Genomic DNA, 26332 nt, shown 5'->3' with positions numbered 1-26332 from the left:
AACAGGGTCATGTGACCATGGCCTTCCTAACTACTCCCAAAAAAAAAACACCCCAAAAAAGAGTCACGAAATGACCGACGCAGGGGTCGAACCTGCAATCTCTTGATTCGTAGTCAAGCGCCTTGCCATTGGGCCAGCCGGCCGTGATGAGAGGATTGGCGCCATTTGTATTCTATTAGCCAGAGCACCGGACTCATGTCGATCTTCCTTGACGGAACCCGGTTGGTCGCACCATGTGTATTCACTCCCTCTGCTCTCTGTCCTACGCGCGGGCATTTCCAAATCGCACTGTAGGGTCTTCCACCCCGGTCCATTCTCCCGCTTACCCCATCCGTGCTCTGTCTGTCGGCGAGAGATACCAACCGACCCGGCCATAAGATTGAGTCACCCATTCGGGAGAACACGGCGTAGCTTATCTGGAGCCAATCGACGGTGCCCGGTCTATCGCCTCACTAGTCCGAATCCGGTGCGATCGCGATCAGTGGCAACGGGCGACTTTATCTGGCGCCAATCAGAGCAGCGGGAATTCGCCCAATCACCGGCCCCAGATAACCTCTTGATAACGGCACGCTGACCAGCACTTCCTTGTATAGACACGCAGGCAGACAGAGCGCGCAGGAATCATATCTGGCCGAGATAACACGCTCTGTTATCTCGGTCCTGCTCGTTGCGATCGAGCAGTATATATACCAGGCATCACACCCCCTGTTCTGGGCATGGCCGTCCGACCATCATTCACCCGTTGAGGCAATCGTGCAGGAGACCCATGGGCGTGGAACCGTTCCTCGTCGTCGCCACTGCGGATAAGGTGACCCTGCGGCCCTCGGAGCCGAAGACGGATGATGAGAGAGGGAATTCATCATGATCGCATGGCGCGGGTATCGATGGATTGTGTTGTTATACTTCTAGACTAAAACAAAAAAGAAAGAAACTTGTTGTTCGTTTATCATCCGCTTATCCCATTGCTGTTGTCATCGATTATCGACCCGCTGCAGCGCCCGATTTTCTTTTTCTCCCCCTCGACACCGGTCTCGGTGGAGCTGTCGATCCAACTTACTTCCTGCCAGCTTCTCTTTTCCCTATAACCATTCCGGTTCCTCCCCAGTGGCGATTGTTCGTTCTCCACAGTGCACTTCTTCTCTTCTCTCTCTCTTTCTTCTCCTCACCATTCTCCTTCTCTTTCTCTCCCTCCCTTCACCCCTGTCTTCCTTCCAATTGACCGGTATTCCTCCCGCTCCGCCCTCAAATCCTCTCGCGTGAGGTCCTCCGCGCACCATGGTGTTCAACGGGAAGGCCCCGTACGCCCCGGACTATGCCTCCTACAACTGGATTGGCGCGCCCTCCGATTACAGTCTGACCACCAACGACCTAGGCGGTGATTCTCGTATGAACTGCTCTATCTAGCTTTTTTTTTTTTTTTTTTTCCCCGTCTCGGTCTAATATCGGGTCTTGCAGGAACCGAAAATGTCAACAAATGGTTTCAATCCGGCGACCAGGCCTACATCATCGTGGCCTCCGCCATGGTCCTCGTCATGGTCCCCGGTCTGGGGTTCTTGTATTCGGGTCTGGCTCGCCGGAAGTCTGCGCTCAGCATGATCTGGGCCTGTATGGCTTCCATGTCGGTCGTCACGTTCCAATGGTACTTCTGGGGCTACTCATTAGCTTTCTCGCCGACCGCAACCAATGGCTATATCGGCAACCTGCGCAATTTTGGTTTGATGAAGACCCTGGCGAACCCCAGTCCGGGTTCGCCGCTGATTCCGGACCTGCTCTTTTCGTTTTATGAGGTATGAATGACAAGAGGGTTGTGAGAGGAGGTTGCTAACATTCGGTCTCTCCGCAGATGCAATTCTGCGCCGTCACCGCTGCCATCATCATGGGCGCCGTTGCTGAGCGTGGTCGACTCCTTCCCGCCATGATTTTCGTCTTCCTCTGGGCCACAATCGTCTACTGCCCGCTAGCCTGCTGGGCCTGGAATCCCAACGGCTGGGCGTACAAGTATGGTGTCATGGACTACGCGGGCGGCGGGCCCGTCGAGATCGGGTCCGGGTTCACGGCTCTGGCCTACTCCATGGTGCTCGGCCGCCGGCAGGAGCGCATGATGCTCAACTTCCGGCCCCACAACGTCTCTCTCATCCTCCTCGGCACGGTCTTTCTGTGGTTCGGCTGGCTCGGTTTCAACGGTGGCTCGGCTTTCGGTGCTAATCTTCGGGCGACGATGGCTTCCTGGAATACGAACTTGACTGCCGCGTTCGGTGCCATCACGTGGGTTCTGCTCGATTGGCGCCTGGCTCGGAAGTGGTCGATGGTCGGCTGGTGTTCGGGAACGATCTCGGGATTGGTGGCTGCTACTCCCGCGTCGGGATTTATCACTCCGTGGGCTAGTGTGATCCTGGGTATTGTGACCGGCATTGTTTGCAATTATTCCACCAAGAGTGAGTCTCGTCTTCGTCGTGGATGCATTATTCCCTTACTGACATGTTTTGCCACACAGTCAAATACTGGGTCCGCATCGACGACTCTATGGATGTGTTGGCTGAACACGGCGTGGCAGGAATCATCGGCCTGATCTTCAACGCTTTCTTCGGCGACAACGCCATCATCGGCCTCGACGGTGTCAACACCGGCACCACCGACGGCGGCTGGGTCATCCACAACTGGAAGCAGCTGTACGTGCAGATTGCATACATCGTCGCCACATCAGCCTACTCGTTCGTCGTATCCGCCATTATCGCCTACGCCATCAACGCCATCCCGGGCCTGAACCTGCGCGCCTCCGAAGAAGCCGAGCTGCTCGGCATGGACGATGACCAGCTGGGCGAATTCGCGTATGACTACGTCGAGGTTCGTCGGGATTATCTTGCTTGGACACCGCAGAAGCAGGATCAACTGGAAGACGGGCATGAGATTCCGGCTGCGGAGCGATACGGCATCGGCGAGCACAGCGAGATGATGCTCGAGGGCCAGGTGCCGAGTGGCGATATCAGCCAGAGCAGTCGCGGAGGCAGTGAGGGTGATATGGCCATTCGGGAAGTGAAACTAGCACCTGCGCCGCGCCAGGTCGCTGAGCAGCATCCGCCTGATACGGGCGAGGCAATGGGCGGGACGCATGCGAACTTGAGGCCCGTTGACGAGAAGACGGAGAATTAGTCGGTCTTCTCGATCTGCATAGCCACCCGACTTCCTTGCATCCGGCTTTTTCTTCTGCCTATCCAGCGCCCTCTTCGCACCTCGCATTCGCCTCATTTTCTCGCCATCCGATCGATATCCCTCTGAGCGCCTCATTGATTCTGTTTTCCTCCTCGCGTCTACCTCCCAAAAGAAAAAAAGCCTGGCGCTTTTTCTCTGTTTCTCTTCTCTTCACCTATGTATATCTACCTACTTTCTCGACCTGAACTACTTCACCACCGCCGCCACCACCTCTATACCTCTCTCTCGTCCACCCCTTCCACCAAATCATCATCAACCGCATCCTCCGCCCATCCATCGACCCTGCATACACAATACAATACCTTTTGACTTTGTCAAGAAAAGAACCTCCTTATTTGTCTGATTCTGGTCCTTCTCCGGGCCTGGCGTTCACTCGTGTTTGTTCTTGGGGATCTTGGTTGTAAATATTCACTGGGTGTTCTTTTTTCCCCCTCTATGTTTCCTTCTATTTACTACGCTTGCTATTTTGAGCCTGGCGATGGAGTTGTTCGAGGATACCAGATGTTTTTTTCTCTCTGTTCCTGTGCTATTGAATGCAAAACTGCAGCATCATAGACCAGACAAGACTATGTTGACTTTTATTTCACTCTGCTTCTTCCCTCTTCTGTAGATGATTCCCTAGGTGGCGACTAGTTATTTGTATGTGCATCGGGATTCATTTTTTAGTACCTTTTTATAGATCAGAACGGTAATTATATGTACAGTCCCCAGTTTAATCTCTTCTCACCATCCCACGGATACGCACCCTCTCCTCCCGACTCAACTTCTCCACCACCTCCGCCGCTTCGCCTCCCTGCAAGGCTTCATCCCACTCATCCTCATCCATTCCCATAACAAGAGTCATCTGCACACAGCGCGCGAATGCCTCACGGTGCTTGTATCGACCGGGAGCACCAGCAGTATAACCCACATCAACAGCAGCGCTAACCAGGCCGGCAACATCTCGTTCCAGTCGTGCAGCGCCGAGCGGGTTCACCCGCCCATGGTACGACCAGAGTCTCTTCTCCAGGAGACGCGCTAGGTACGCCACTGTCGCGGTGAGGAGGCGGTCGAAGGAGGCCGGGGTCAGGATTCGGGCGATGGGGGCAAGCAGGTCGGACCAGCCGGCTGCAAAGCGCGGGCGGACGAGCTCTTTGCTGCCGCGGCGGGTGGTGCCGTCGGCGTTTTCGTCGGAGTGCAAGTCGTGCTCGCCGCCGTCGGAGTCGGGGTTGGGCTGGTACTCGATATCGCGGAATGCATCTGCGAGGATGGGCCGGAGACGGTTCTTGACGACGTTGTTGAAGACGACTTGGATGCCGTCGGACAGCAGATCGTTGACCTTGGCTTCGAAGCTTGTGGCTAGGGAGTAGAGGGTCTGCGCGACGCTCATGGCTGCCGCTGGGGCTGCGAAGAGAGAGCGGAGGTGCTCAGTGGCCATGGGCTGGCTGCCTTCCGCAAGGGACTGTTTCGAGCCCGTATTGTTCTGGACAATGCGGCGGATGTAGTCGATTGCGATGTCGAGGTTGTTGATCTGCACCAGGAATGCAATTACGATCTGCTCTGGGGGTTGTGCCCCCTGGACCGCGGCGCGGGGATAGCACTCGTCGCGCATCTTGCGCTGGGTCATCCCGATGAAATCCGATCCCAGTACGCGGGACAGTGTCGGCACCACGTTGGTCACCACCGCTACTTGCGAGGTGGCCAGTGATTGCTGGATGACCTTGTTGACGATGTACATGATATCGTCGACCGCCGAGGTGATATGAGGCGGATGCGCCTTCAGTGGACGTTGCGGGTTCAGCGTCAAGCCTGAGGGCGACTCGTCTAGTTGGAATGCCTTTTCGACAGACCGGCGGAAGAAAAAGGTCGTCATCGCGTTAAACGGCGCCACTAGCCGGTCATTGACCTTGCGGAACAAGGATGACTCCTGCAAAAAGTCCGGAAGGTTGTGTTTTCGGTCCTCATCCTCGTTTCCATCCTCATCCGCAGGAGACTCGAGATTGTGTCAGTAAGAAAGAAAAAAGAAAGAAAAAAGGGACATGGGCGACCTACATTGTACGTATCCGCCAGGAATCGACAGTAGAGAGACCACCGACCCAGCATAATAGCCATTTCATTCAAAATTCCGTCGATTTCCTTCATATCCACGCCCTCATCCTCCGGGGCTGCGATCGTTCCGGGAGCCGGGGAGTTCGTGCGCTGCGGCCCTGTACGCTGGGTAGGCAAAAAGCTTTGCACAAGGAACGTAAAAGCATAGGACTTGATATCCATCAGCTTGCGATCCACGTGCCGCTCATCGCTCCAGGTGTCGAGGATGATGCCGCCCTGCACGTCCGCCTCGATTTGCAGTCGTTCAGTGACCCGCCCCATCTTGCGCGGACCGTAGTGGCGCTCGACCAGCCCTCCATGCCCATCGATGATCTGCGCGATATGCTCAAAGAGCTTGGTGAGCGCATTGGCATAGAAGAACCCGTCTTTGGCCTGAGTACCGGTGCTCGCGTTGAGGTTGGTGCGTGCCCGCGTGGCCACTCCCTGACAGACGTAGCGTCCATAGACATCCAGACCAACCTCTGAACGGCCAATCAGAGGGAACAGTTTGAAAAAGCGAGTGATCTTGGCTCCGTCGTTCTCCTTGACGGCCTTGTCGAACTCGCGCAGGAACAGACCACACAAGGACTCGGCCGCGCTGTCCAGCGTCACGCTTGGTGGATCTGGAACCTCTGCAGTTGGTACCATCTCAGCGGCAAAGCCCCCATGTATCACCGCCGGAGGGATCTGGGATGCCCGGTGCAAGTAGCTGGCGGCGTTCTCCCAATCTTGAGGAGCCCCCATTGACCCCGCCACGCCTAACGCACACGCTTTCAGCTCTGCCACCTGCTCGACCACCTCCAGAGTGGCCTTCACCCGGGCTTGCTCGAGGTCTAGTCGGCGCACCGCGCTAGAGATGCGCTCAGCCGTTCCCGCAGCCTCGGAGAGCATTCCATGGCTAATGTTGCGTGTCGTACTGGCTTGCGACCCAATGTGAGCGCGCATCAAGTCGAGCCGACCCAGTTCCCGAGATAGGTCTTTCTGTGAGGACACCAGGGCATCAAGGCGGGCGGTAACTGAGGCTTCCTGGGTGTGGAGGTGGGACAGCGTGGCTTTGATCTCGGCGACGGAACTGGCGTTGAAGACGTCGGGGGACGCAGCAGCATCGGACGCAGCCAATGGTTCCACCGGGAAGGGAGGGGAAGTGTGGCCATTTAAGGCCGGAGACGCGAGAGCCATCTGTGGCAGCGAGAGTGCGACAGAGGTGTGTGTACACAACAACGTGGCTCCGTAGGCGTGGTCTTGCCGTGTTGGGCCAGGGCGGTGAGGGCGTTAGGTCCAGACTTGAGACCATACTGACGATACTGACAACTCACGACGATTCTCACTTCTACATATCCTCCTGCTGGACCCCGCCTCATCGGCTCACTCTCTACCATCGGACGCCGTCGCAGACCCCGGCATCAACGCCCACGGCGCTCTCGTGCCACAATGGGCAACGAAGAGTCGACCGTCGTGGACGAGTCCACTCGCCCCTCGGTGCTGGAAGCACGCAGTATCGAGGCAGTGGCCAAGTACATCCAGGAGAACAAGGTGCGGCGCATCGTGGTGATGGTTGGTGCGGGCATCAGCACCTCGGCCGGCATCCCGGACTTCCGCTCGCCAGACACCGGCATCTACGCCAATCTTGACTTTCTAGACCTACCGGATCCCGAGGCCGTATTCGACATCAGCTTCTTTCGCGACAACCCAAAACCCTTCTACGCGCTGGCCAAAGAGCTGTACCCGGGCCGTTATCGCCCGACAATTGCACACTCGTTCATTAGGCTGCTCTTCACCAAAGGCCGGTTGCTGAAGCTCTTTACCCAGAACATCGACTGTCTCGAGCGCCAGGCCGGTGTGCCCGGGGAGATGATCGTTGAGGCTCATGGCAGTTTTGCCACCCAGCGCTGCGTTGACTGCAAGACCCTGTACCCGGATGACAAGATGCAGACGGTGATCGATCAGGGCGAGGTGCCCTACTGTTCCGAGTGTGGTGGAATTGTCAAGCCAGACATTGTCTTCTTTGGGGAGAGTTTGCCTGAATCCTTTTTCCTCAACAACCGACTGCCCGCTGCCGCCGACTTGTGCATTGTCATGGGGACCAGTTTGTCGGTGCAGCCGTTTGCCAGCCTGCCCTCGATGTGCTCCCAGGGCACCCCGCGCGTACTGATTAACATGGAGCGTGTTGGCGGCTTGGGATCTCGACCAGACGATGTCCTGCTATTGGGGGATTGTGACGCGGGCGTGCGCAAGTTCGCTCGGGCGCTGGGTTGGGAGGAGGAGCTGGAGGCGCTCTGGAGGGAGACCAATCCGGACCCCAAAGCCCGGGAGGAAGAAGACCAACCGCCGCTGACCCGGGACGAACGCCTCCAGGATGAGGTTGATCGCCTGACGGAGGAAGTTGACAAAACGCTGGGATTGACGGATGCATACCAGCAGCGGGTGCGCGCACGACTTGACCAGAATAATAATCCACACCGCCAGTTGCAGCAGGAACGAGTCGGACCGGGTCTCGCCCATGTGTTCCCGCATCTGGCGCGGGAGGCGTGAAGACGCGAGTGTACGATTGATGATGACCTGGGAATCATGAGTTATGGTGATGAATAGATCATATGTTACGAAGAAAGAATCCAACGGATTATTCAATAGTAGGGTTCCCTCGGTGGTGTGATTCTTGTAGTTGGGACCGTGTATAGTTCGCCTCTAGCCCTAACTGCCCCGATAGACACCGCATCCGGATACAGCGATCGCCCGCCCCACGTCCCCAGCGTCATCCGCATCCGTCCTTGTTTTGTTTCTCTCTTTCCCTTTTCCTCTTCTTTCTCATCTTCCCTCTTCCTTTTTCCCCAGATACACACTCCCACATTCACTATGGTCGGAATTGGCCCCAAGCAACCTCCCTCCCGCAAGGGTGAGTCCCGTATCCTCCTCTCCCGATTGCTGCCGTCATACTCACCACCATGTCTCCCCAGGATCCATTGACGGTCTGCCCCAGAACCTGCTGCAGCCGATCAAGGACTTTGAGGACCAGTTCACCGTGGACACCACCAAGCTCAAGGAGGTCGTCGACCACTTCGTCAAGGAGCTCGAGAAAGGTAGGTCTTCCCGCCCCGCATCGCAACAATGGCTGATCTCCGATAAGGTCTCACCGTCAAGGGTGGCAACATTGTGAGCTCCCCCTCCCCCCCTCCAACGCAATTAATGAGGGTATCCCCAACTAACGATGCCATCAGCCTATGAATGTCACCTGGGTCATGGGGTTCCCCGATGGAGACGAACAAGGAACCTTCCTGGCCCTCGACATGGGCGGTACCAACCTGCGTGTTTGCGAGATCACCCTGACCGACGAGAAGGGCGCCTTCGAAATCACGCAGTCTAAATACAAGATGCCCGAGGAGCTCAAGACCGGCACCGCGGAAGAGATGTGGGAATACATCGCCGACTGTCTGCAGCAGTTCATCGAGTTCCACCACGAGGGCGAGAACCTGGCCAAATTGCCCCTCGGTTTCACCTTCTCCTACCCGGCCACCCAGGAATACATTGACCATGGTGTCCTGCAACGGTGGACCAAAGGATTCGACATTGAGGGAGTGGAGGGCCAGGACGTTGTGCCTCCGCTGGAGAAGATTCTGAAGAAGAGGGTCTGTCTATTTCAATTGGTATCTGGCTTTCTGATTCTGACAAGAAAATGCAGGGCCTGCCTATCAAAGTCGCCGCACTGATCAACGACACCACCGGAACCCTCATCGCCTCGTCATACACCGACTCCGAGATGAAGATCGGCTGCATCTTCGGCACCGGTGTCAACGCCGCCTACATGGAGGACGTGGGCTCGTGTCCCAAGATCGCCCACATGGGTCTGCCCGCCGACACACCCATCGCCATCAACTGCGAGTACGGCGCCTTTGACAACGAGCACGTCGTGCTTCCACTGACCAAATACGACCACATCATCGACCGCGACTCGCCACGGCCCGGCCAGCAAGCCTTCGAGAAGATGACCGCCGGTCTGTATCTGGGCGAGATCTTCCGCCTGGCTCTGCTGGACGTTCTGGAGTCGCGACCCGGTTGCATCTTCAACGGTCAGGACACCTCCAAGCTGCAAAAGCCCTATCTGCTGGACGCGTCCTTCCTCGCCGCGATCGAAGAGGATCCCTACGAGAACCTGTCGGAGACGCTGGATCTCTTCGAGCGCCAGCTGAACATCCGTCCCACCCAACCCGAGCTGGAGATGGCCCGTCGTCTCGCCGAGCTGATCGGAACCCGCGCCGCGCGTCTGTCCGCCTGCGGTGTGGCTGCCATCTGCAAGAAGAAAAATATCCAGTCCTGCCACGTCGGCGCGGACGGCTCCGTCTTCACCAAGTACCCGCACTTCAAGGCCCGTGGGGCGCAGGCCCTGCGCGAGATTCTGGACTGGGCGCCCAATGAAAAGGACAAGGTTTCTATCATGGCTGCAGAGGATGGGTCCGGTGTTGGCGCTGCCCTGATTGCTGCTCTGACGCTGAAGCGTGTTAAGGCCGGTAACCTGGCCGGTATCCGTAACATGGATGACATGAAGACACTGCTGTAGGTGGATAGATACGGAGGGAGAATATTTTGGTCATTTTAGATTGGTCTGTTTGCCTCCAAAAATGGGTTGGAATTGGATTGGCGATGGGATTTGTGATTTTCGTTTGTCTGTCTGCATGTTGACAACCTGGTTGATTGAGTCAATATACTGGCGTGTTTTTTTGGTAGTACATACCAATGAAATTGTTCTACATATTCTTTTCTTCCCATCTGTCGATACTCTAAATTTGTGAAATGCAAAATTGTATATGTATGATAGGCATGGTAGTAGGTACATCTACATGACAACTCTCAGCCGTAATAGACAAGAGCAACAGATCAACCCCGAATCTCCCACATCCGGATCTTCCCCTGCTCATTAGCCACAGCCAACTGCTCCGAGTTGGGAGAGATGGCCACGGAGGAGATGCGGCCTAGCGGCGTGTTGGAGGTCGGCCAGTTGCGATACACTGTACATGACGGAAGGTGAACTATATATATAGTATATGTGGTTAGCAAGTGATCCTCAGAAAGAAAGATAAAAGAAAAGGACATACCAAGTCGCAGAGCGTCCCGCTTCCATCGACTCGCCATAACCATCATCTGCCCGTCTGGCGCAAAGGCCAAATGACTGATCGGAGTAGTGAGCTGGTCCAAAGCGCGTACGGGAGTTGGGTTGCGTGGGATCCCAGACTGCTTCTGCTGGTCATCTTTGTCCGGAGCAGCATATGCAGCAGCCCATTCGCGGCGGTCGTAGACGTTGACGATCCCGCTCGAACTGCCAATTGCCACCCATCGATCACCACCAAGCTGTGTCCGGCCGGAGCGACCTCCCAGGCTGAGTACAGTGGTGCCCACCGCACCGGCGTCCTGCCAACGAGCCACAACCCGCCGCAATCGGCCATCCCATTCGGATACCTCGCCGTTTTTGCTAGCTACCGTCAGACCCTCGCCGTCAGACCACCATGCAAAATCCGCGACACCGCCGCGTCCATCAACGCGCACTTGTGCGATCCATTGTGCGGTCCCCGCGTCCAGGACATTGATGAGACCGCCCCCTTTGCGCGAGGTACCAACCAGGCCAACGTACCGTCCGCAGGGGGATAGCTTGAATCGCTCCATGGATTTTTGCTCTTCTTTCCGGTCTGCCGAGCCATTGACTTTGTCGACTTTGCCCGAGTCCAGGTCCCAGATGTGGAAGTAACGCCGACGACCGGAGGCAAAGATCTTGTTGCCGGTCGGAGGCGCAAAGGCGGAAGTGTGGATCGGTGTGCGTTTGATGTGCAGGGAGGTTAGGAGCGGGTTTGGTGCTGGTGCTTGTGGGGAGATGTGGTGCAGGAACAGGGTTGATGCAGGTCCGGAAGATAGCAAGAGGGGGTAGTGCGGGTGGAATGTCAATGAGTCGATGGAGGACTAGATTTTACAAATTAGTTATGACTCCGTCAGAAGCAAAAACAGGGAGGCATTCTTACCGGCTGGGTCTTACCCACATCTTTCAGGCGTTGGATATCAATAACCTCCTGGCGCAGCTTCCGCTTGCCGCCTGCGTGGGTACTGTCCTCGATCCGGGTGAGATCAAAGGCATTCCGGAGCAACTTAGCCAGAGGCTGCATGGACAATTGCTCCTCATCATCGTCGGTATCCATCTCTACCCCGCTGCCAACGTCGGAATCATCTGAATCGGTCTTGCGACGCCTCGCCGCCAGCTCGGGATTCGCCCACTCCGGCATCGGGTGCAGGCGCTCAAATTGTCTGCGCAGTCGCCGGACATATTCCCTGCCGCTAACAATATCTTCTGACTCCGTCACCCGCAGTTTCCGCAGTCTGGATTGGCTCGTGAGCGAGACTGCGAGTCGCTCGTCGTCGCTATCGTGCCAGACAGCCGGAATGGTTTCTTCTTCATCTTCTTCCTCTGCATCGGACGGTGTTTCGGGGGAGGGAATGATATCGGCGGAAACAGGTGCAGTGCCCGAGTCGAGGAAAAAGAGCTAAAATCAAGGTCAGCCATATGCAAAAATTCGGAGAATCAATGTCATGTAACGAACGTCTGCATCGGCCATATCTTCCAGACCAACCTCCTCTCCATCTGCTGCCTCTTCATCGCCGCTTTCGCTCTCGGCATCGCTCTTCAAGGTAAGAGCCATGGCATCCGCCCGATCCTGCTGGCTCTTCAATGCGCCCATGAACCCCTCGTCGTCGCCAAAGATCATGCGCTCGAGCTTCCTCTCGGCTTCATCCGCTTCAGGAATATCTGATTCATCCGAGCTGGTCTCATCATCCATGTCCATGTCTTCGTCTTCCGCGTGATGCTGCGTGACGGTGGGTTCGAAGGGAGACCGAGTGGTCGTCCGCTTCGTTTTTGTCTTCATCGCAGTTTTCGGCATGGTGATAGCTGCGCAAATTTGACAGCAACAAGGCCTGCACAGCACAGAGTACTGTTGCGATTGTTGGTCTGTAGGCGGAGTTCAGAATAATTTTCTTTGGAAATTTGCAAAGACGGCAGATTGAGGCGGTGTGGTAGGCGGTCTAGACCAACATATACTGATTGTGCCATCTACTCACAAGGGACGAAAGATAGAGATTCAAAAGGAAGGAGGAGCCACCGCGGCGACCGAGCAATGGACAGCGCCTTTAAATCAATGTTAAGGGAGAGGCGGCTTCCTGGAATAGCTGGATTACGCAAGTCCGAAGCACCCATTTCCATGACACTCTATAATCATTTCGGATATCTGGGTCAGAAAAAGAGAACAACAGTATTCACTGGAAAATATCATATACACATTCCGAATTTCATCAGTTCGTTCCCACGGGAAAAGAAAGAGTTTCCAAACACCCAAACACCCAAACGCTCATACCCCTAAATAGCTTGTTCAATGATGATGTGTAGCGTCGGCTTCATCACTGTATTTGAAATTGCTACCGCTCGAGTTGGGAGGCTCATACGGTGGAACTGGAGAATGGTCCTCGGTGAGCTGGCCCTCAGCATCTTGGATCGCGTGCGTAGTCAGTTTCGGCTGTGTGGTTGTCTCAGCCGATTTCCCCGGCATCTCATCACCAGAATCATCAGACGAATAGTCTTCGTCAATACCAGCGAGCAGAGCACTTTGTTGGGGATCGTCCTCGGCGGGATCCTGCTCATCATCCTCGGCATACAGGTCGTAAGAAAGAGGCTTTTTGATGAAGATGTCGATGAGGTAATACTGGATGGCGTTCATGATCACCGGGAAAAGCAGCATCACGAAGAAGATCTGAACGGCGGTGTTTCCTTCCGTCCACCGCAAGGCCCAGTCGCCAACCTTGATGATCCACGGTAGCAACTGAATCAGGAAGAAGACGCAGATCTTCATGCCGAGCAGTCCCAGGAAGTAGATGATGGACTGCTTGAACCACCACCATGCACGCGGCGGGTGGCCATAGTTCCCGGACTCGATTGACTCGGGAGGGTTGGCGAGAGGCGTGTAGAATGCGAGGAAGTTGAGTACATGGAGAATCGCAATCAATATCACGATCCCGAGGGTGGTCTACTCCGGTCAATCAATCAGTCATCGGCCAGCAAGAATGGTTGTAAGTGCACTTACATCGATACCCAGATTTAAAAGATAGAACGAACAGGGATTTGGTTTGAAATGCGTCTGGAGCTCCAGCTGCCCCGCCGAGAACATGGACATGAGCAGGTTGGCCAGATGAAGCATCGCCGAGCCAAAAACCTGCTTCGAGACATCAAATGCCCACACTTTGACCGGTCGCTGGGGCCGTTCTCGCCACCGCTTAAATACCAGCGATAACAGCGCTAATGCACCGAGGGCAACCTGGACGAAGAGAGAGAATGGCCCGAGCAGCCTGCATTCTCCGCTTTCGTCTCCATCTTGTCCTTGGGATCCATCTGAATTTGAGCCATGCAGGAAGATCTTGTGGGGTTGGGATGAGGGTGATGAGGGTGATGAGGTGGTAGTGGCCGCGAGGAGGGTGGTCATCGCGACGGCGGCTAGCGACGAGGCGGGTGCAGTCGCGTCCATCATCGGGTTGAGATAGGGTACGCGACCTGGATGATTGGAAGGACCCGTGGTAGGTCAAATCAGAGATGGGGTGGGCGTCATGAACCAGGGAGGTGGATGGTCACCTGCTCGAGAATGATCAGTCATGGAGGGGAAATGGAGGAGTCGAATGATGTTGCCCCGGGGGCGGTGTCGTCCCCGCGGGGCTGACTGGGCTAGGCAAAACGAAGTATAGAACAGCGGTTTTAAGGTTATCGTCATTATTGATTATCTAGCAAATTCTCACTCTCTTCCCCAGAATAATATCTGCAGACAGTGGATCTGTCCACGTCCCACTGGCCGGCATACGGTGTATATATAGTATCGGTAGGAGATCGTGCGATCGGAGAGACTGACGGTCGAGCAAGTGGAGGGTCCATTGACCATATCAATACTAGAATATCCATACGAGAATAGAAAAGAAGAAAAGAACGTGACAACGAAGGAAGGGCTGTCTCATCCGCTTCCTGGATCAAGACCAGATCCGTCAAACCCTCCACCCATCCAGAAGAACAAAACCCATGGGAATAATCAGAACGCCAAAAAACCCCTCAACCCACCCAGAGAACAGGAGAGTCGTTGCAACACCATGCGCAGCTAATATGCTAGCAGAGGGCATCATCACAAAGCAAGAAAAAGGTCGTCATGTCATTCTATCCCGTGCTGCTGTTTGAGCCGTTCCAGGTTTTCTTGTCTTTCCGCCAGGTCCTCTTTTGAACGTGCCATTTTCTCCGGCTGATGATACAATACTGGATGGAGTTAGTACGGACTCGGATTTTCTTTTTCTTTTCTCTGGCGCAAAACATACCGACCAGGTATCTGTTCTGGAAATTGAAGCCGTTGAGCTTATCGCATGCCTGTTTGGCGTCGTGGACGTCTTCGTAGACAACAAATGCAGTGCCCTTGGAGTTGTTGGCAATACCCTGGCGGATTTGGCTGGGGAGAGTCAGACAGGTCAGATTCCATGATGATGATAGTGGCAGACGTACCGAATGGGCCCGAATTTGCCAAACAGGTCGAACAGTTGGTCCGCGGTCACGTTATAGCTGGGGAGGGAAATGTTAGCGGATTGTACGTGGTCGTAGATGGGATGCTGTCAGGTCCGCGTCCTCTGGGGACTGGTGACTGGTGACTCGGAGTGGGTGAAGACGAACTTGAGGTTCTTGACGAAGAGAATCCTGTAGCGGGAAAGATACGGATGTCAGCGGGTTGATCGGCAGAACAACAGAGATGGGTTCTTCATCAAATCCATCCCACCGCCGATGGTCTTCGGTTGATGATATGGTTGCCGAAGTCGGGAGGGGCATGGGAAAAGAAATCAGTAACGTACCGATTGGCTTCGGGGGCGAGCTTCCGGCTCATTCTCAGGGGGAACAAAAATGCGCAGGGTGATGAAGAATGGGCGAGCAGATTGCGTTGGATACCCAGGGTATCGGGGGGGCGTTGTGTTGTGGTGGAGGATGAGGACAGACCGAGAGAAGCACGACAGCACAAGAACCGAGAGTTTCGCCCCGAGTCACGTGACCGCGTCATGACTGTGCCATTTCCGTTCAATGGTGGTATGGTACGTACGGCCGGACGACCCAACTCGAAGACGGAGAACAGCACATTGAAGGCAGAGCAGAGCCCAGCAGACTCAATGCGACATGCCAGAGTATCCTAGCAGCTCGTAGTCTCTCTTCGATCAAAGGAGGGAGGATACCGACTTCCATCGTAGGTTTGGTGCCGCGTCCATACATACTTGCTGCGGCGCTCAACTCCCTCTCTCCCTCTCCCTCACACACCTGCCTACCTCTTCACCCTCGCATCCCTCCCCCCACCACTTCGAATCGCCTTTTCGCACGCGCTCTGTCCCATCATCAGAGGCCGTCTGAATCTCTCGCCTGGATTCTATTCGGCCTCTCTCCCTTCTGCTCCCCCGGTGGGTTGCGGCGCGCTCCCTCGGCGCCATTGTGCTCCCGCCGCTCGACTCAACCCCCTCAACCCACTTCCGCGACCATCGACTTCCCTCGACCTCCCGTGCCAGCTTCCATCGAAATCTACACGCTCGGTCTCTCGGTCCATCGTGCGCATGCCCTTTTGCCAGGGATGACCGTTTCTTCACCTGCGCCGGCCTTTCGCTAGCCCGTGTGGTCCAGCATCCCCCCGCTTTGCACCGCCTGCGGCCAGCGCACCTTTTCGCATCCCCCCAACACGTCCCTTTCGTTCCCCTTTGCTCGATACCGTGAAAAATGATGAGCGCAGCATCTTTTCAACCCCCTTTCGGCGGTCGTCCGCCACAGTACCGTACCCCATCGCCGCCGCGACGCGCCGTCGAGCCCATCACACCCTCGACAGCCGAATTCCACACCACATGGATCGAGCGCGGCGGCCCTCGAGCTGCCAGCGTGGATGGCGACCAACGTGTATCAACGAATGCTCGGACCGGCGCAAGCGGTAGCTCGCATCATCGTTCGGGTCATGGCCGCTCGAGCTCGACCATTGACACGCTTGCAACCATCGCCCTCGCGACCAGCCCTACCTTCACACCTCTCCAACCGCAACTCCCCTCGCCTAATCTCGGGTCAGCGATGCCCTTGTTTCCCACCGAATCGACAGACGCAGAACGCCCCACCAAACGAGCACGGTCGGAGAGGGACGTGTCGCCGTACCGCATCCGACCGAACATACCCTCGAACCCACCCCATTCCATCCTTCTCGACAGCATGAAAACCGACGCGGAGCTTCTGCTGAACCTTGCACGCCCCACCAATTTCCAGCCCGGGCATACGAAGGGAGTCAGTATCGACGAATCCTACCACTACAGAAACGACGCTGTGCGTCACACTCGAGTTGGCTTTTCCAGCGGTGGATACGGGAGCCATGATGATATGAAACCGATCTATGAAGACAATGTTCCGCCATCTCGCATGAGATCTCGCTCGGATGGGTCAGCTTTCATGTCGCGCCCGGTGATCCGCGGTGACCGTCCCACCACCAGCTCCGGCTCCCTCCCGCCCATTGTCTGGGAGGATGAGAACGAAGACAATTCGTGGCATGCACCACCAGGCGCGCCTGAATACCCGAGCTACGGCGACCACCGAAGCGCCGAGTTCCAGACCCCTAAATCCATGGGCCCGCCACCGAAGGTCGAAGAGGAAGTGGAGAATGATACGGGCCAAGCAAGCTGCGCGTCGTGTCACATGGTGCGAATCCCGGTTGAGACCGAGGAACAGGAAGAAGACACATGGATTAGCTGCGATGGTTGCAAACAATGGTTTCACATAGTCTGTGCTGGTTTCAAGAACGACCGGGAGGTTCGCACGGTCGACAAATTTATCTGCCGTGGGTGCCGCCCCATCTATGGCCAAACGACTTTCGTGCGCAAGTCATCGCGAGCCCGCACGGCCATCGACTACGGCAGTCTCAACCAGGGCCTGGTCAAGGCGGCTACCGACTCCTTGGAACACCACTATCTCGAACCTATTCGCCAAGGCAAGATTCGATTCAATGAGGAGAACTTTCCTCGAATGATGCCGGAGCTGGTCACGGCGGAATATTTTGAACGAGGCAATGGATGGACAGTACCAATTGTCATTCCTGCCTGCTGGAACACCCGCGAGTCAGTTCCCGAGATGGATTCCAAGTTTGATGATCTTGTCCAGGAGGCTTCCTCTCAGGATGTGTTTGATGAACTTCTCGAGAATCTGCCTGAGCAGGAGACTAGCGTCGAAGACACCGTTGACTGTGGTCAGGATTTGCTAGACATGGTCATTCCTCAGGGGCTCACCGTCCGAGCTGTCGCCGAGCTCTACGGCCCTGAAGAAAGGGTTGAGGTTATTGACGTCAAGTCTCAGCAGGGAGAGGATAAGAGGTGGAACATGCAGAAATGGGCCGACTACTACGAAAGCACCGAATCCAACAAGCCGGTCCGAAACGTCATCAGCTTGGAAGTGTCACAGAGCAGACTGGGCAGGCTCATCAAGCGTCCTAAGGTTGTGCGAGACCTTGATCTGCAGGATGCTGTTTGGCCTGAGGAGCTCAAGGCGGTTGGTGATTTCCCAAAGGTCCAGTTCTATTGCCTCATGTCTGTCGCCGATTGCTATACCGACTTTCACATCGATTTTGGTGGTTCCTCCGTCTACTACCACATACTGAAGGGCAAGAAGACCTTTTTCTTCATTCCTCCAAAGGATAAGCACCTGAAGAAGTATGAAGAATGGTGCAACTCCCCTGCCCAGGACTCGATTTTCCTCGGAAACCAAACCAAGGAATGTTATCGCGTGGATCTATCGGAGGGTGATACCATGTTGATTCCGTCTGGATGGATCCACGCTGTGTGGACACCGGAAAACAGCTTGGTGATTGGCGGCAACTTCCTCACACGCCTGAACTACGGCATGCAAATCAAGGTGCTCAACATCGAAAAGGAGACCAAGGTGCCCAAGAAGTTTCGGTATCCCTTCTTCCAAAAGATTCAGTGGTACACAGCATTGAAGTATCTGGAGGACGATCCAGTTCCTCAGAACGTGCTGGAGGCATTCTTGCAGGATGACAACTATCGCTTCCACCGGAATTATCCCCTCTACTATGAGTTCGGAGAGCGTTCCAACCAGGATTTTGCGGGTTCCCCGTACTATAATGCTCGTTTCTACTCACAGGCAGAGCTGGAGGGTCTGCCTGAGTTGACCAAGTATCTTCTTCGGACAGCACTCATCGCTTCCTCCTACCTCATCGAAGGTGTGACCATGGAGGTCCGTAATGCAGTCAAGCGCTCCATTCCGAAGAGTGTCGGAGACCCAGTCGAAACGATCAGAAAGTTCGGCATGTGGGTCGCGTGGAAGCGTGGCAACGAGAAAGCTCCGCTGTGGACTCGACCGGGTGTTATCGAAAGCAATCCCAAGGTCTCTCTCAACGAGAAGAAGTCGGCAGGGCGACCTAGTCGCCGCTCCGAGCGTAATGTGGATCACCAACAGACCTATGCTGAAAGACAGGCCGTTCAACGCCCCTCCGAGGAAGCTTCTGAGACGCTCAGCCTTCCACCCCATAGCAGTGCCTATGTGCCCTCGGGCAGTGCGACTCCTGTCCCGGTTCAGTTCACTTACGATGTCGGTATCAACGAGAGCACACCCAAGCCGCGTACTGTTCAGCGGAGTTCTGGCCTTGGCCCGAAACGAGTTGCCTGTGACGCCTGTCGCAAACGACGCATTCGCTGTCGCCACAAGGATGAACAGAACGAGGTGTTGTTGGGCAAGCAAATGGCAATTAATACGTTCACGCCCGGATCCGGTCTGAGCACTCCATCCTCTCTGGCGCAAGATGCCGTCTCGGCATTAAATTCCCTTGCAGCAATTGCGTCTCAGGCTGGATTTCAGAACAGCAGCCATCTGGTCGGACTGGATCGGTACGATGGCTCGGGGAAGTTTCATTCGACGGCCATCGGAACTTCCACGGCAGACGCCAGCCAGCTCAACGAGGGCAGTCCTGACGGGCTTAATGGTGGAAAGAAGGGACGAAACAAGGCTTGCGAAGATTGCCGCAAGAGCAAGCGCCGTTGCATCCACGATGAATATGGCCGGATTGACCCGATCAAAGCCCAGGAGCGGTCGAAGCCTCGTGCTACTGCTTCTACAAAGCGGGTTCGACCTGCTGATGAAGATGGCACCCCTGTCACTTCGAAGAAAACGAAGCAGGAGAGCATTTCACCCACGTCACGTCCAGCATTCTTTGGTCAGGGCGAGCGAAAGGACTCGGTGACGCAGGCCGTCCCAACGGGTGTTCATGATAACGAGCCTGTCAACCACACTGCCAGCATCTTGTCGGCACAACCGAAGGCGACCACCAACCACGTCTCGTACGTCTCACCACCTGCTTTCCAAACCGACTCGGTTGAAACCGAGGACAAGGACGCCATGCCTATGTCATCCCAGCCGACTGCATCACTAGTATCACCGCCCACGTCGCTGGCCGACGAGATGGACGTAGTCCATGACGGTGATCTCATGGCATCTGTGGAGGGCGAGGTATCCACCGCGCTTCACACGCCAAACTCCAGCTCTCGCCATTCGTCTCGTCAGCCCCGATATGTCGACCGATATGCGCCAGCAGCTTCCACAACCCGGGTCTCAAAACCCGCGAGTCGCCCAACCACCGCCCGCAGAACCACTCCTGCTCCGCCAGCTTCGTCAAAGAAACCTTCGTCTCGCCCGTCATCGTCCCACGCTAAGAAGAGCTCTCCGATGGTTGAGAGGCGGTTCGATCGTCATTTCGCTTCGTCGCTATCTCCGCGCCAATCGATCAAGCCTGCCAAAGCCGGCAACATAGAAGAAGACCCAGAGGAGAAGAGTTTGCGTCTGATTCGGGAACTCCAGGAGCAAGATTTTGGTCTGCGGAAACGCTCGACGCGAGTCTAGATTTCTGCAATGTTTTATGATTATGGAAGGGAATGGGAGGGAATTGTTTGGGATTATCAAGTCTTTTTCAGGGTGTGCTGGAATCCGGAGAAAATCGGTGTTTTGTGTGTTTCTTTTCTTTGTCTCATTATGGGTTTCATTTCTATTTCTTTTCTTCCTGGGTCGGGAGCTTTCGGATGGAGGAGTTAGTTCTTTTTCTTTTTGCATTGAACTTGATTGACTCTGTTGTCTTCTCTCTGCCTCACTCTCACTATCAGTCTCATTTCCTACTTGTTTATTTGACTTCAATTTTTTCCCACTTCTTAATCGGCCCATCCTCTGCTATCCTTATTGCCTCTCCTTTCTTTCCTTTCCCCTTTTCTTACATAGAATGACTGACTCTGAACCGACTCACCCCCTCACTAATGACTTTTCCTCTTCTTCTCGTTTGTATCGTTCTGTCTCTAGCATCCATTGCCTTTCCTATCACTGTTCTTGAATTACCCTCTACCGCTTGTGTTTTTCAGCTTTGCTTTGCTTGCTTTGCACATGGGGTGGCGTTGTGTTGTGCTCTTGATTTGTGATGTTTGTTTGACTGTTTGTGTGTTTTACGTTTCTCACTTGTTTGCTTTACGTTTTGATCATGCTATGAACTAGGTCTATCATTGATTTTCATGTTATATCTATTCCTCTATCAAGTAATCGACTAACTATCAGTTCTGTGCACATTCTTTATACGTGTTCGGTAGATGGCCATGGCAGTTCCAACTTCCCTCTCAGGAAGAGAGTACGTATCTGCGCCTTACTAGGCACTAGGGTGGTTACCTACCTAGGGAATTTCTTCTTGCCACTTCTGAGGTAGGATCGAGAGGCGGTGATGGAGGAAAATCTGGGAGGAAATGGAATACGTATTCGAGGATATAGCGACCCCAGCTTCGGCTTTGGAGGAAATTTAAGGTGGTGGGATTCAACCTCACAGATAGGGGTACTCTTATCATTGTTTCAAGGTCTCGCAAATGAAAGAATAAGACATGGTCAACAGTCACGAGATAAGCAAAGGTAGGACAAAAGGAAAGCCCAAAGCGCCAGCGACACAAGATCACGCCGCGTCCAGATGCGCTTTCAAGTATAAGATAAATATATCAAAATCAGCTCATAATCTCATTCAACCGTTGGATCTAATAATTGCGCGTTCTTGCAGGATGGAATGCTTCAACTTTGAACTCCGAGGTTGTTTCTATAGAGGTGTAGGGGAAAAGGGGATGGGGTATAGGCGTCAAATCATGCTCACACAAACAAGCAAGCGGGAGCGGGAGTAAATGGAAGAGGTCAATACCAAGGGTACGTTACTCTCCTGGACCGACAGATTTCCATCGAGGAGCACGTTCGCCCTGTTGGATCCAGTCTCTGATCACGCAGGGGGCTTTGTCGGGGCCCTGACACACTTTCTTGCGGTTGAGGTGCTTGAATCGGGGCCCGAGGGGCCCGTTCACGAAGTGATACTGACCGGCAAAGCGATACTGGCGGGAATCGCCCAGCGGATAAAACTTGTCACCCCAGTGGCCTCTGTAATAGAACCATTCCGTTGGCGAGCTAGGACTGACTGCCGATGCGCGGAGAGTGTCGTTGTCAAAGTCGTAGGTGTAGGAGTGTGAGTTGAGTAGAGGGTCCCACAGCGGGCCTCGATCGGTCACATCGTGCAACAGTCCCCACGGCAAGACATACTCGTGCACTCCCGCTGAGGCATACATGGCATGGCTGCCTTCGGCAGAGTAGATCACAGGCTGCCAACGAATTAGTATGAGCTAGGACAGGGAAGAAGTGTAAAACCCACCCGTTGTCCGATCTTCTCCACTGCTTCGTAGCTGTAGGCCTCACCGGCGGAGTGGGCGCTGAAGAACAGTGCTTTGGGCTTTCCGTTGTAGAACCGCACCAGGCAATGCTCCCAGTCGCCCACATGGTTGCCAAATCGCACGTTGACTACCGTGTTGCCCAGGTTGAAACTGTAGAAGTAGAACCAAAAGGCGTCGACAATACCGTTGCCCTTGTCCATCACCAGCAGGATCGCCGGGGCATCGCTGCGACCCCCACCCACCGCTTGGGCGTGAATCTCTTCGCCGCCATATCGTTTGCGGAGTTCCTCGATGATATGTCCCGGCAGGGGCTGTTGATCTTCTGTGTTTTCCGGACGGTGATCCAGGTCGAACCACTGGGCCCGATCATCTTCGGAGACCTCATCATCTACTCGATCATCCCAGTCTGCCCACAACTCCTCTACATCTTCCCCTTCTGTCTGAGGTATATTCTTCTCGCCTTCCAGCCAAGGCGGACGGGTCTGCACATCATCATTGCTGGTCAGGAACACATACCGACCCTTTTCCCACTGGTTCAACGTATCCAAATTACTCAAGGTCGGATGGTCCCATTTCGCTTGGATCGGAGTGTAATTCAACGTCGGAGTGGTGTGGTAGACGTGTTCTGCAATATCACCGGGCCAGAACTGTTCCCCAGAATAAAGGTGGACGAGTGGGGCATAGTCGAAAACATAGTCGGGGATCTGCCGCCGCGCCCGCTCCTCGGCGTCCCACGCGCGCGACTGATTGGCCCCACTGGTCCAAAAGGCTCGCCAGGACGGCGACCCGGTATCATTGGATGCAGGCCATCCCGTGGCGGGATCGCGGTGTCCGAAAGGGCCATCAGCAGGATGGAAATGGGCCACGCCGCAGAGACTGAGCCAGCGACAGGCCTTGCGGTCAAGCCACGAGCCCGAGCTGGCGATCCAGCTCGGATCGTCGCGGTCCTCCTCGTACCAGATGAAGGCAGTCGGATTGAGCGCACGGGCTACACTGTTGATCGACACATATGCGATTAGGCTCGCCAGAACCGCAATGGTCGTCTTGACCTTCCGGGCCATCTGCTGCAGCGAGTTGACATAGACGGTCAAGTCTGTCGGGCGCGAGGCAGCAGCACAGGGCTCACGAACGACGAGCTCTGCAGTGGTGGTTCCGGTCGAGGCCGAGCAGTCAATGGAGGGTTCAGCTGGCAAGGTTGCGGCCGTTGCGCATTCTGTAGGATCTAGAAGGGTAGGACGAGCGACCACGAGAACGAGCACAACGCACAGCAGGAGTGCGGGTGGCAGGCCTATAAGAAGCCATTGGTAAGACTAAGGTTTCCGAATCCAGCCAGCCCATCCCGTGAGCATCAGAAAAATCAAAAAAAGGGTTCGACAGGAATCCTCCAGAGCAAGTCAGGCACTGAGGCCGGGAACGTGCGGAAGTCGGAGGGCGACCAGAGATGCCGAGCCGGATGCGATCAGCGCTCCCTTGCAGTCATGGACATCCGTACAGAGCCGGAGGGGCAGACACGAGCAAAGAAAAGGAACACTAGGACTTACCGGATGGCCTCATGGCGACGGAGGGATGACTGATTGTTTGTTGTGATCTGATGGACCGTTGTGTTGGTGGGAAGTGAGCTAGCCGTGACTGCACCGGGACAGGAAAGGCCCTCCGTCAGCCGGCCAGGGCTCACCGCAGGGATTCCACGGCCGACTCGGTGCCTGAGAAATCCGAAGGTTACGGAGTACCGATCAGGGTGACATCATGACGGCTAGACCGGGAACCATGACTAGGAGTCGATTCTTATTGACATCTTTCTACTTTATGATGTTTATTGTCGGCCAGAGCGAACTACCGGGGGCGCTGGATAGTGAGCACCGCATGCGGGGCTGACTCAGCTATCTTATCGCTCCAATGTTGGATTGTTTGTTGGTGACGAAGTCCATGTTCCATCCCTTCCACCGCCACCATGGACGACAGTGACGAGTTCGAGTACGAGTACCACGACTCCGAGACAGAGGTACGCGTGCATTCTTGCTCATCCCGAGCTTCACTGACCTCCCCAGACCTTCTATCTCAACCTCGACCTCTCCTCCCACCACGGCCCTCTCCGCGCGCCTCGGCGCCGCAAGCCCGCGTCCTCCTCGAACGATGCTCCCCTTCCGGATGAAAGCAACCCTGCCTCGGCCAATAATGACCTCACCCCCCTCGACAGCGCTGAGACAGAGCCCCTGCCGACCGAGCAGCTCCAGATTCTCGGTCTCCACACCAGCAATCCCATTGTCTCATACCATAATCAAGTGTTTACCTGCGCCTGGGCCGACCAGATTGGCACCGAACTCGTCTTCTCTCATCCAGATCCGGATGCCGACCACCACACGGCACCTTTGCGAACAGGCGAGTCGTTTGAACTGCTCGCCGCCAACAGCGTGAAAATCCTCGGTCGCAAAGCGAACCTCACCTCCAGCTCGGGAGTAACAGGCGAACAACAGAATCTTGAATCCAACCTCTCGACATCCGAGTCTACCCCACGGCTACTGCCCCGCCGAGGCGCTGCGCCAACGAACCAGACCCAATTCCTGGAGAGACTGCAAAACATCAAAGCAGCCCGAGGCGAGACCGACACTGTTCGCACGGTCATGAGCACGCGACGCAACATGAACCTGGGAGAGCGGCTCAAGGGCTGGGCCCGGACCGAAGAGCAAGTGTCGGAGATCCAACGCCTCAATGAAAAAGCGAACGCTGGTGACCTCGACGCCACAGCTGCTCTCGAGAATTTGTGGATGCAGCTGCAGATCAACCAGCCCGAACCCGAGGCGGCCGAGGAAAGCGCATCGTAAGCTGCGCCCGCTAGGATCTGAGGGGATAAAGCCCCACCTCCGATTCTAACCTTCTCTGGCTCAACGGCTCGCGGTTCAAGTGCGCTCGAAGGATCGTTCCTCGAAAGATTCCTCGGCTACTCGCATCGCACTTGAATGACGAAAGTGCCAACCACCTCCCTGGCTGTCATAGTACTGGACCGGAAAGACCTCGGTCTAGAACCATTTCCGTTCTACCGACAGTCCACGCACCGCGGATGTTGATCGAGCTATTGATCAACTTACCGAGTGCCATCATGTCGGTTTCGAGGACACAAACAATAGCAGAACAGTTCGTGTTCCAACGCTCACGCGCGCATTTTCCTAGCGAAAGGCCCCTGAGCGCCACCTTCTCCGCCAGGATTGTTGGCTGACTCTGCCCCACACCCAATGGCCCTTCATTGTTTGGGTGCATGTCTAATCAAATGGGGTTATCCAAGGTACCCATACTACTTGCGGTACTGATAATAGTAATGTCTTGATTCTCACCTGAAGAACGGGAGAGAGAATTAAACGGTCACATATTCGAGACTTTTGTATTATTCAAATCCATAAAGTAGAAAATCAAGGAAATGAAAGCCTTGCAAAAAAGACACACACGAGGCTGAAACAATGCACACGTCGCCATGCTCGCTAATCAAGTAACGCCAGAACAACAATCAACAAAAAAAATAAAATAAAATACACCATCCATAATCTATCCCATGTGTTAAACAGAAAAGGCAGGGCAGAGCAATGGGATTTAGTGTATGCTTGGTGTCCCATCGGGGAAAAAACCAGCCGAAGTAGAGACCCAACCAGACAGGAAGAAGTGTTGTTACAAGCAATAGCATACATGTATCGGATAGAGTCAAGAATGCCCAGTGGACTGGCTCTGCTCGTCATCCATGTCCAGATGGCGATGCTTATCGTTGCTCGCCAGGTCGATGTACGAGGGCGGCGGTGAGGCAGGAAGCTTGATCTTTTCGACGACGTTGTAGTAAGGCGAGACGTAATAGATCTCGGTCGACTCGCCCAGTCCTTTTCTGCTGGACTGGAGCGGGAACTGCGAGAAGTCATCGTCCATCTTAGGGACAGCGTTGATGGGTGTGCCGGGACGGCTGGCGACTGGCGTAGGGAGTTGGCGGGCCATTTTTGGATAATTTCGGAGTAGAGAGAAGAGGGAGAATTGTCTGTTGATTTATGGTCAGTTGGTGTTCTCAAGGGTGTGGAGTCGAGTGTACGCTTCTTCACGGACCTCGGCTCGAATTTGTTGATCGATTGCAGGTGTTTCTGGAAGATCCGATTGATTCACAGACCGCTGGCTCTGTGCATTGAATCGTCAGTGCTTGTTCGGTGCATGCTTGCGAGGCATATGTCCTTAAACTTCGTTTCCGAAGTTGCCCGAGTGCGAGCTTCGGCGGTATACGGGGGTGGGGACCAGGTAT

General features: G+C 55.0%; 11 protein-coding genes and 1 non-coding gene across 12 annotated transcripts; 5 read left to right on the top strand and 7 right to left on the bottom strand.

Annotated features, from left to right (window-relative positions):
* Positions 1-71: 71 nt before the first annotated feature.
* Positions 72-143, bottom strand: PFLUO_LOCUS9245. The gene has a single exon. It is a non-coding gene; the product is annotated as a tRNA-Arg (tRNA).
* A 1132-nt stretch (positions 144-1275) lies between these two features.
* On the top strand, positions 1276-3150 carry PFLUO_LOCUS9244 (low affinity high capacity ammonium permease; the record flags this gene model as incomplete). Its single annotated transcript, XM_073787052.1, has 4 exons — positions 1276-1384; positions 1456-1787; positions 1844-2435; positions 2495-3150. 4 exons carry the CDS (start codon positions 1276-1278, stop codon positions 3148-3150), a joined length of 1689 nt encoding a protein of 562 aa, XP_073643246.1.
* Positions 3151-3922: 772 nt separating this feature from the next.
* PFLUO_LOCUS9243 (Golgi transport complex subunit 4) lies at positions 3923-6456 on the bottom strand (the record flags this gene model as incomplete). Its single annotated transcript, XM_073787051.1, has 2 exons — positions 3923-5182; positions 5242-6456. 2 exons carry the CDS (start codon positions 6454-6456, stop codon positions 3923-3925), a joined length of 2475 nt encoding a protein of 824 aa, XP_073643245.1.
* A 252-nt stretch (positions 6457-6708) lies between these two features.
* PFLUO_LOCUS9242 (Sir2 histone deacetylase Hst2) lies at positions 6709-7809 on the top strand (the record flags this gene model as incomplete). Its single annotated transcript, XM_073787050.1, has 1 exon — positions 6709-7809. The coding sequence occupies one exon, from the start codon at positions 6709-6711 to the stop codon at positions 7807-7809; it is 1101 nt and encodes a 366-aa protein (XP_073643244.1).
* Positions 7810-8130: 321 nt separating this feature from the next.
* On the top strand, positions 8131-9829 carry PFLUO_LOCUS9241 (hexokinase; the record flags this gene model as incomplete). Its single annotated transcript, XM_073787049.1, has 5 exons — positions 8131-8170; positions 8232-8354; positions 8402-8427; positions 8493-8900; positions 8954-9829. The coding sequence occupies 5 exons, from the start codon at positions 8131-8133 to the stop codon at positions 9827-9829; spliced, it is 1473 nt and encodes a 490-aa protein (XP_073643243.1).
* Positions 9830-10146: 317 nt separating this feature from the next.
* PFLUO_LOCUS9240 (U3 snoRNP protein) lies at positions 10147-12191 on the bottom strand (the record flags this gene model as incomplete). Its single annotated transcript, XM_073787048.1, has 4 exons — positions 10147-10277; positions 10365-11220; positions 11280-11795; positions 11853-12191. 4 exons carry the CDS (start codon positions 12189-12191, stop codon positions 10147-10149), a joined length of 1842 nt encoding a protein of 613 aa, XP_073643242.1.
* A 486-nt stretch (positions 12192-12677) lies between these two features.
* PFLUO_LOCUS9239 (uncharacterized protein) lies at positions 12678-13823 on the bottom strand (the record flags this gene model as incomplete). Its single annotated transcript, XM_073787047.1, has 2 exons — positions 12678-13328; positions 13386-13823. The coding sequence occupies 2 exons, from the start codon at positions 13821-13823 to the stop codon at positions 12678-12680; spliced, it is 1089 nt and encodes a 362-aa protein (XP_073643241.1).
* Positions 13824-14489: 666 nt separating this feature from the next.
* PFLUO_LOCUS9238 (uncharacterized protein) lies at positions 14490-15203 on the bottom strand (the record flags this gene model as incomplete). The annotated part of the gene is made up of 5 exons (XM_073787046.1): positions 14490-14590; positions 14650-14777; positions 14831-14887; positions 14996-15019; positions 15172-15203. The coding sequence occupies 5 exons, from the start codon at positions 15201-15203 to the stop codon at positions 14490-14492; spliced, it is 342 nt and encodes a 113-aa protein (XP_073643240.1).
* An 872-nt stretch (positions 15204-16075) lies between these two features.
* Positions 16076-20233, top strand: PFLUO_LOCUS9237 (JmjC domain-containing histone demethylation protein 1; the record flags this gene model as incomplete). Its single annotated transcript, XM_073787045.1, has 1 exon — positions 16076-20233. One exon carries the CDS (start codon positions 16076-16078, stop codon positions 20231-20233), a length of 4158 nt encoding a protein of 1385 aa, XP_073643239.1.
* Positions 20234-21558: 1325 nt separating this feature from the next.
* PFLUO_LOCUS9236 (Vacuolar protein sorting-associated protein 62) lies at positions 21559-23619 on the bottom strand (the record flags this gene model as incomplete). Its single annotated transcript, XM_073787043.1, has 3 exons — positions 21559-21996; positions 22047-23353; positions 23607-23619. 3 exons carry the CDS (start codon positions 23617-23619, stop codon positions 21559-21561), a joined length of 1758 nt encoding a protein of 585 aa, XP_073643238.1.
* Positions 23620-24016: 397 nt separating this feature from the next.
* PFLUO_LOCUS9235 (uncharacterized protein) lies at positions 24017-24887 on the top strand (the record flags this gene model as incomplete). Its single annotated transcript, XM_073787042.1, has 2 exons — positions 24017-24067; positions 24114-24887. The coding sequence occupies 2 exons, from the start codon at positions 24017-24019 to the stop codon at positions 24885-24887; spliced, it is 825 nt and encodes a 274-aa protein (XP_073643237.1).
* Positions 24888-25755: 868 nt separating this feature from the next.
* On the bottom strand, positions 25756-26037 carry PFLUO_LOCUS9234 (uncharacterized protein; the record flags this gene model as incomplete). The annotated part of the gene is made up of 1 exon (XM_073787041.1): positions 25756-26037. One exon carries the CDS (start codon positions 26035-26037, stop codon positions 25756-25758), a length of 282 nt encoding a protein of 93 aa, XP_073643236.1.
* Positions 26038-26332: the final 295 nt, after the last annotated feature.

This window comes from Penicillium psychrofluorescens (genome assembly GCF_964197705.1).
Source record: "Penicillium psychrofluorescens genome assembly, chromosome: 6".
In the NCBI taxonomy this organism is placed as follows: domain Eukaryota; kingdom Fungi; phylum Ascomycota; class Eurotiomycetes; order Eurotiales; family Aspergillaceae; genus Penicillium; species Penicillium psychrofluorescens.
The sequence above is the reverse complement of the archived record's forward strand: the minus strand, read 5'-3'. Positions and strand labels throughout refer to the sequence as shown.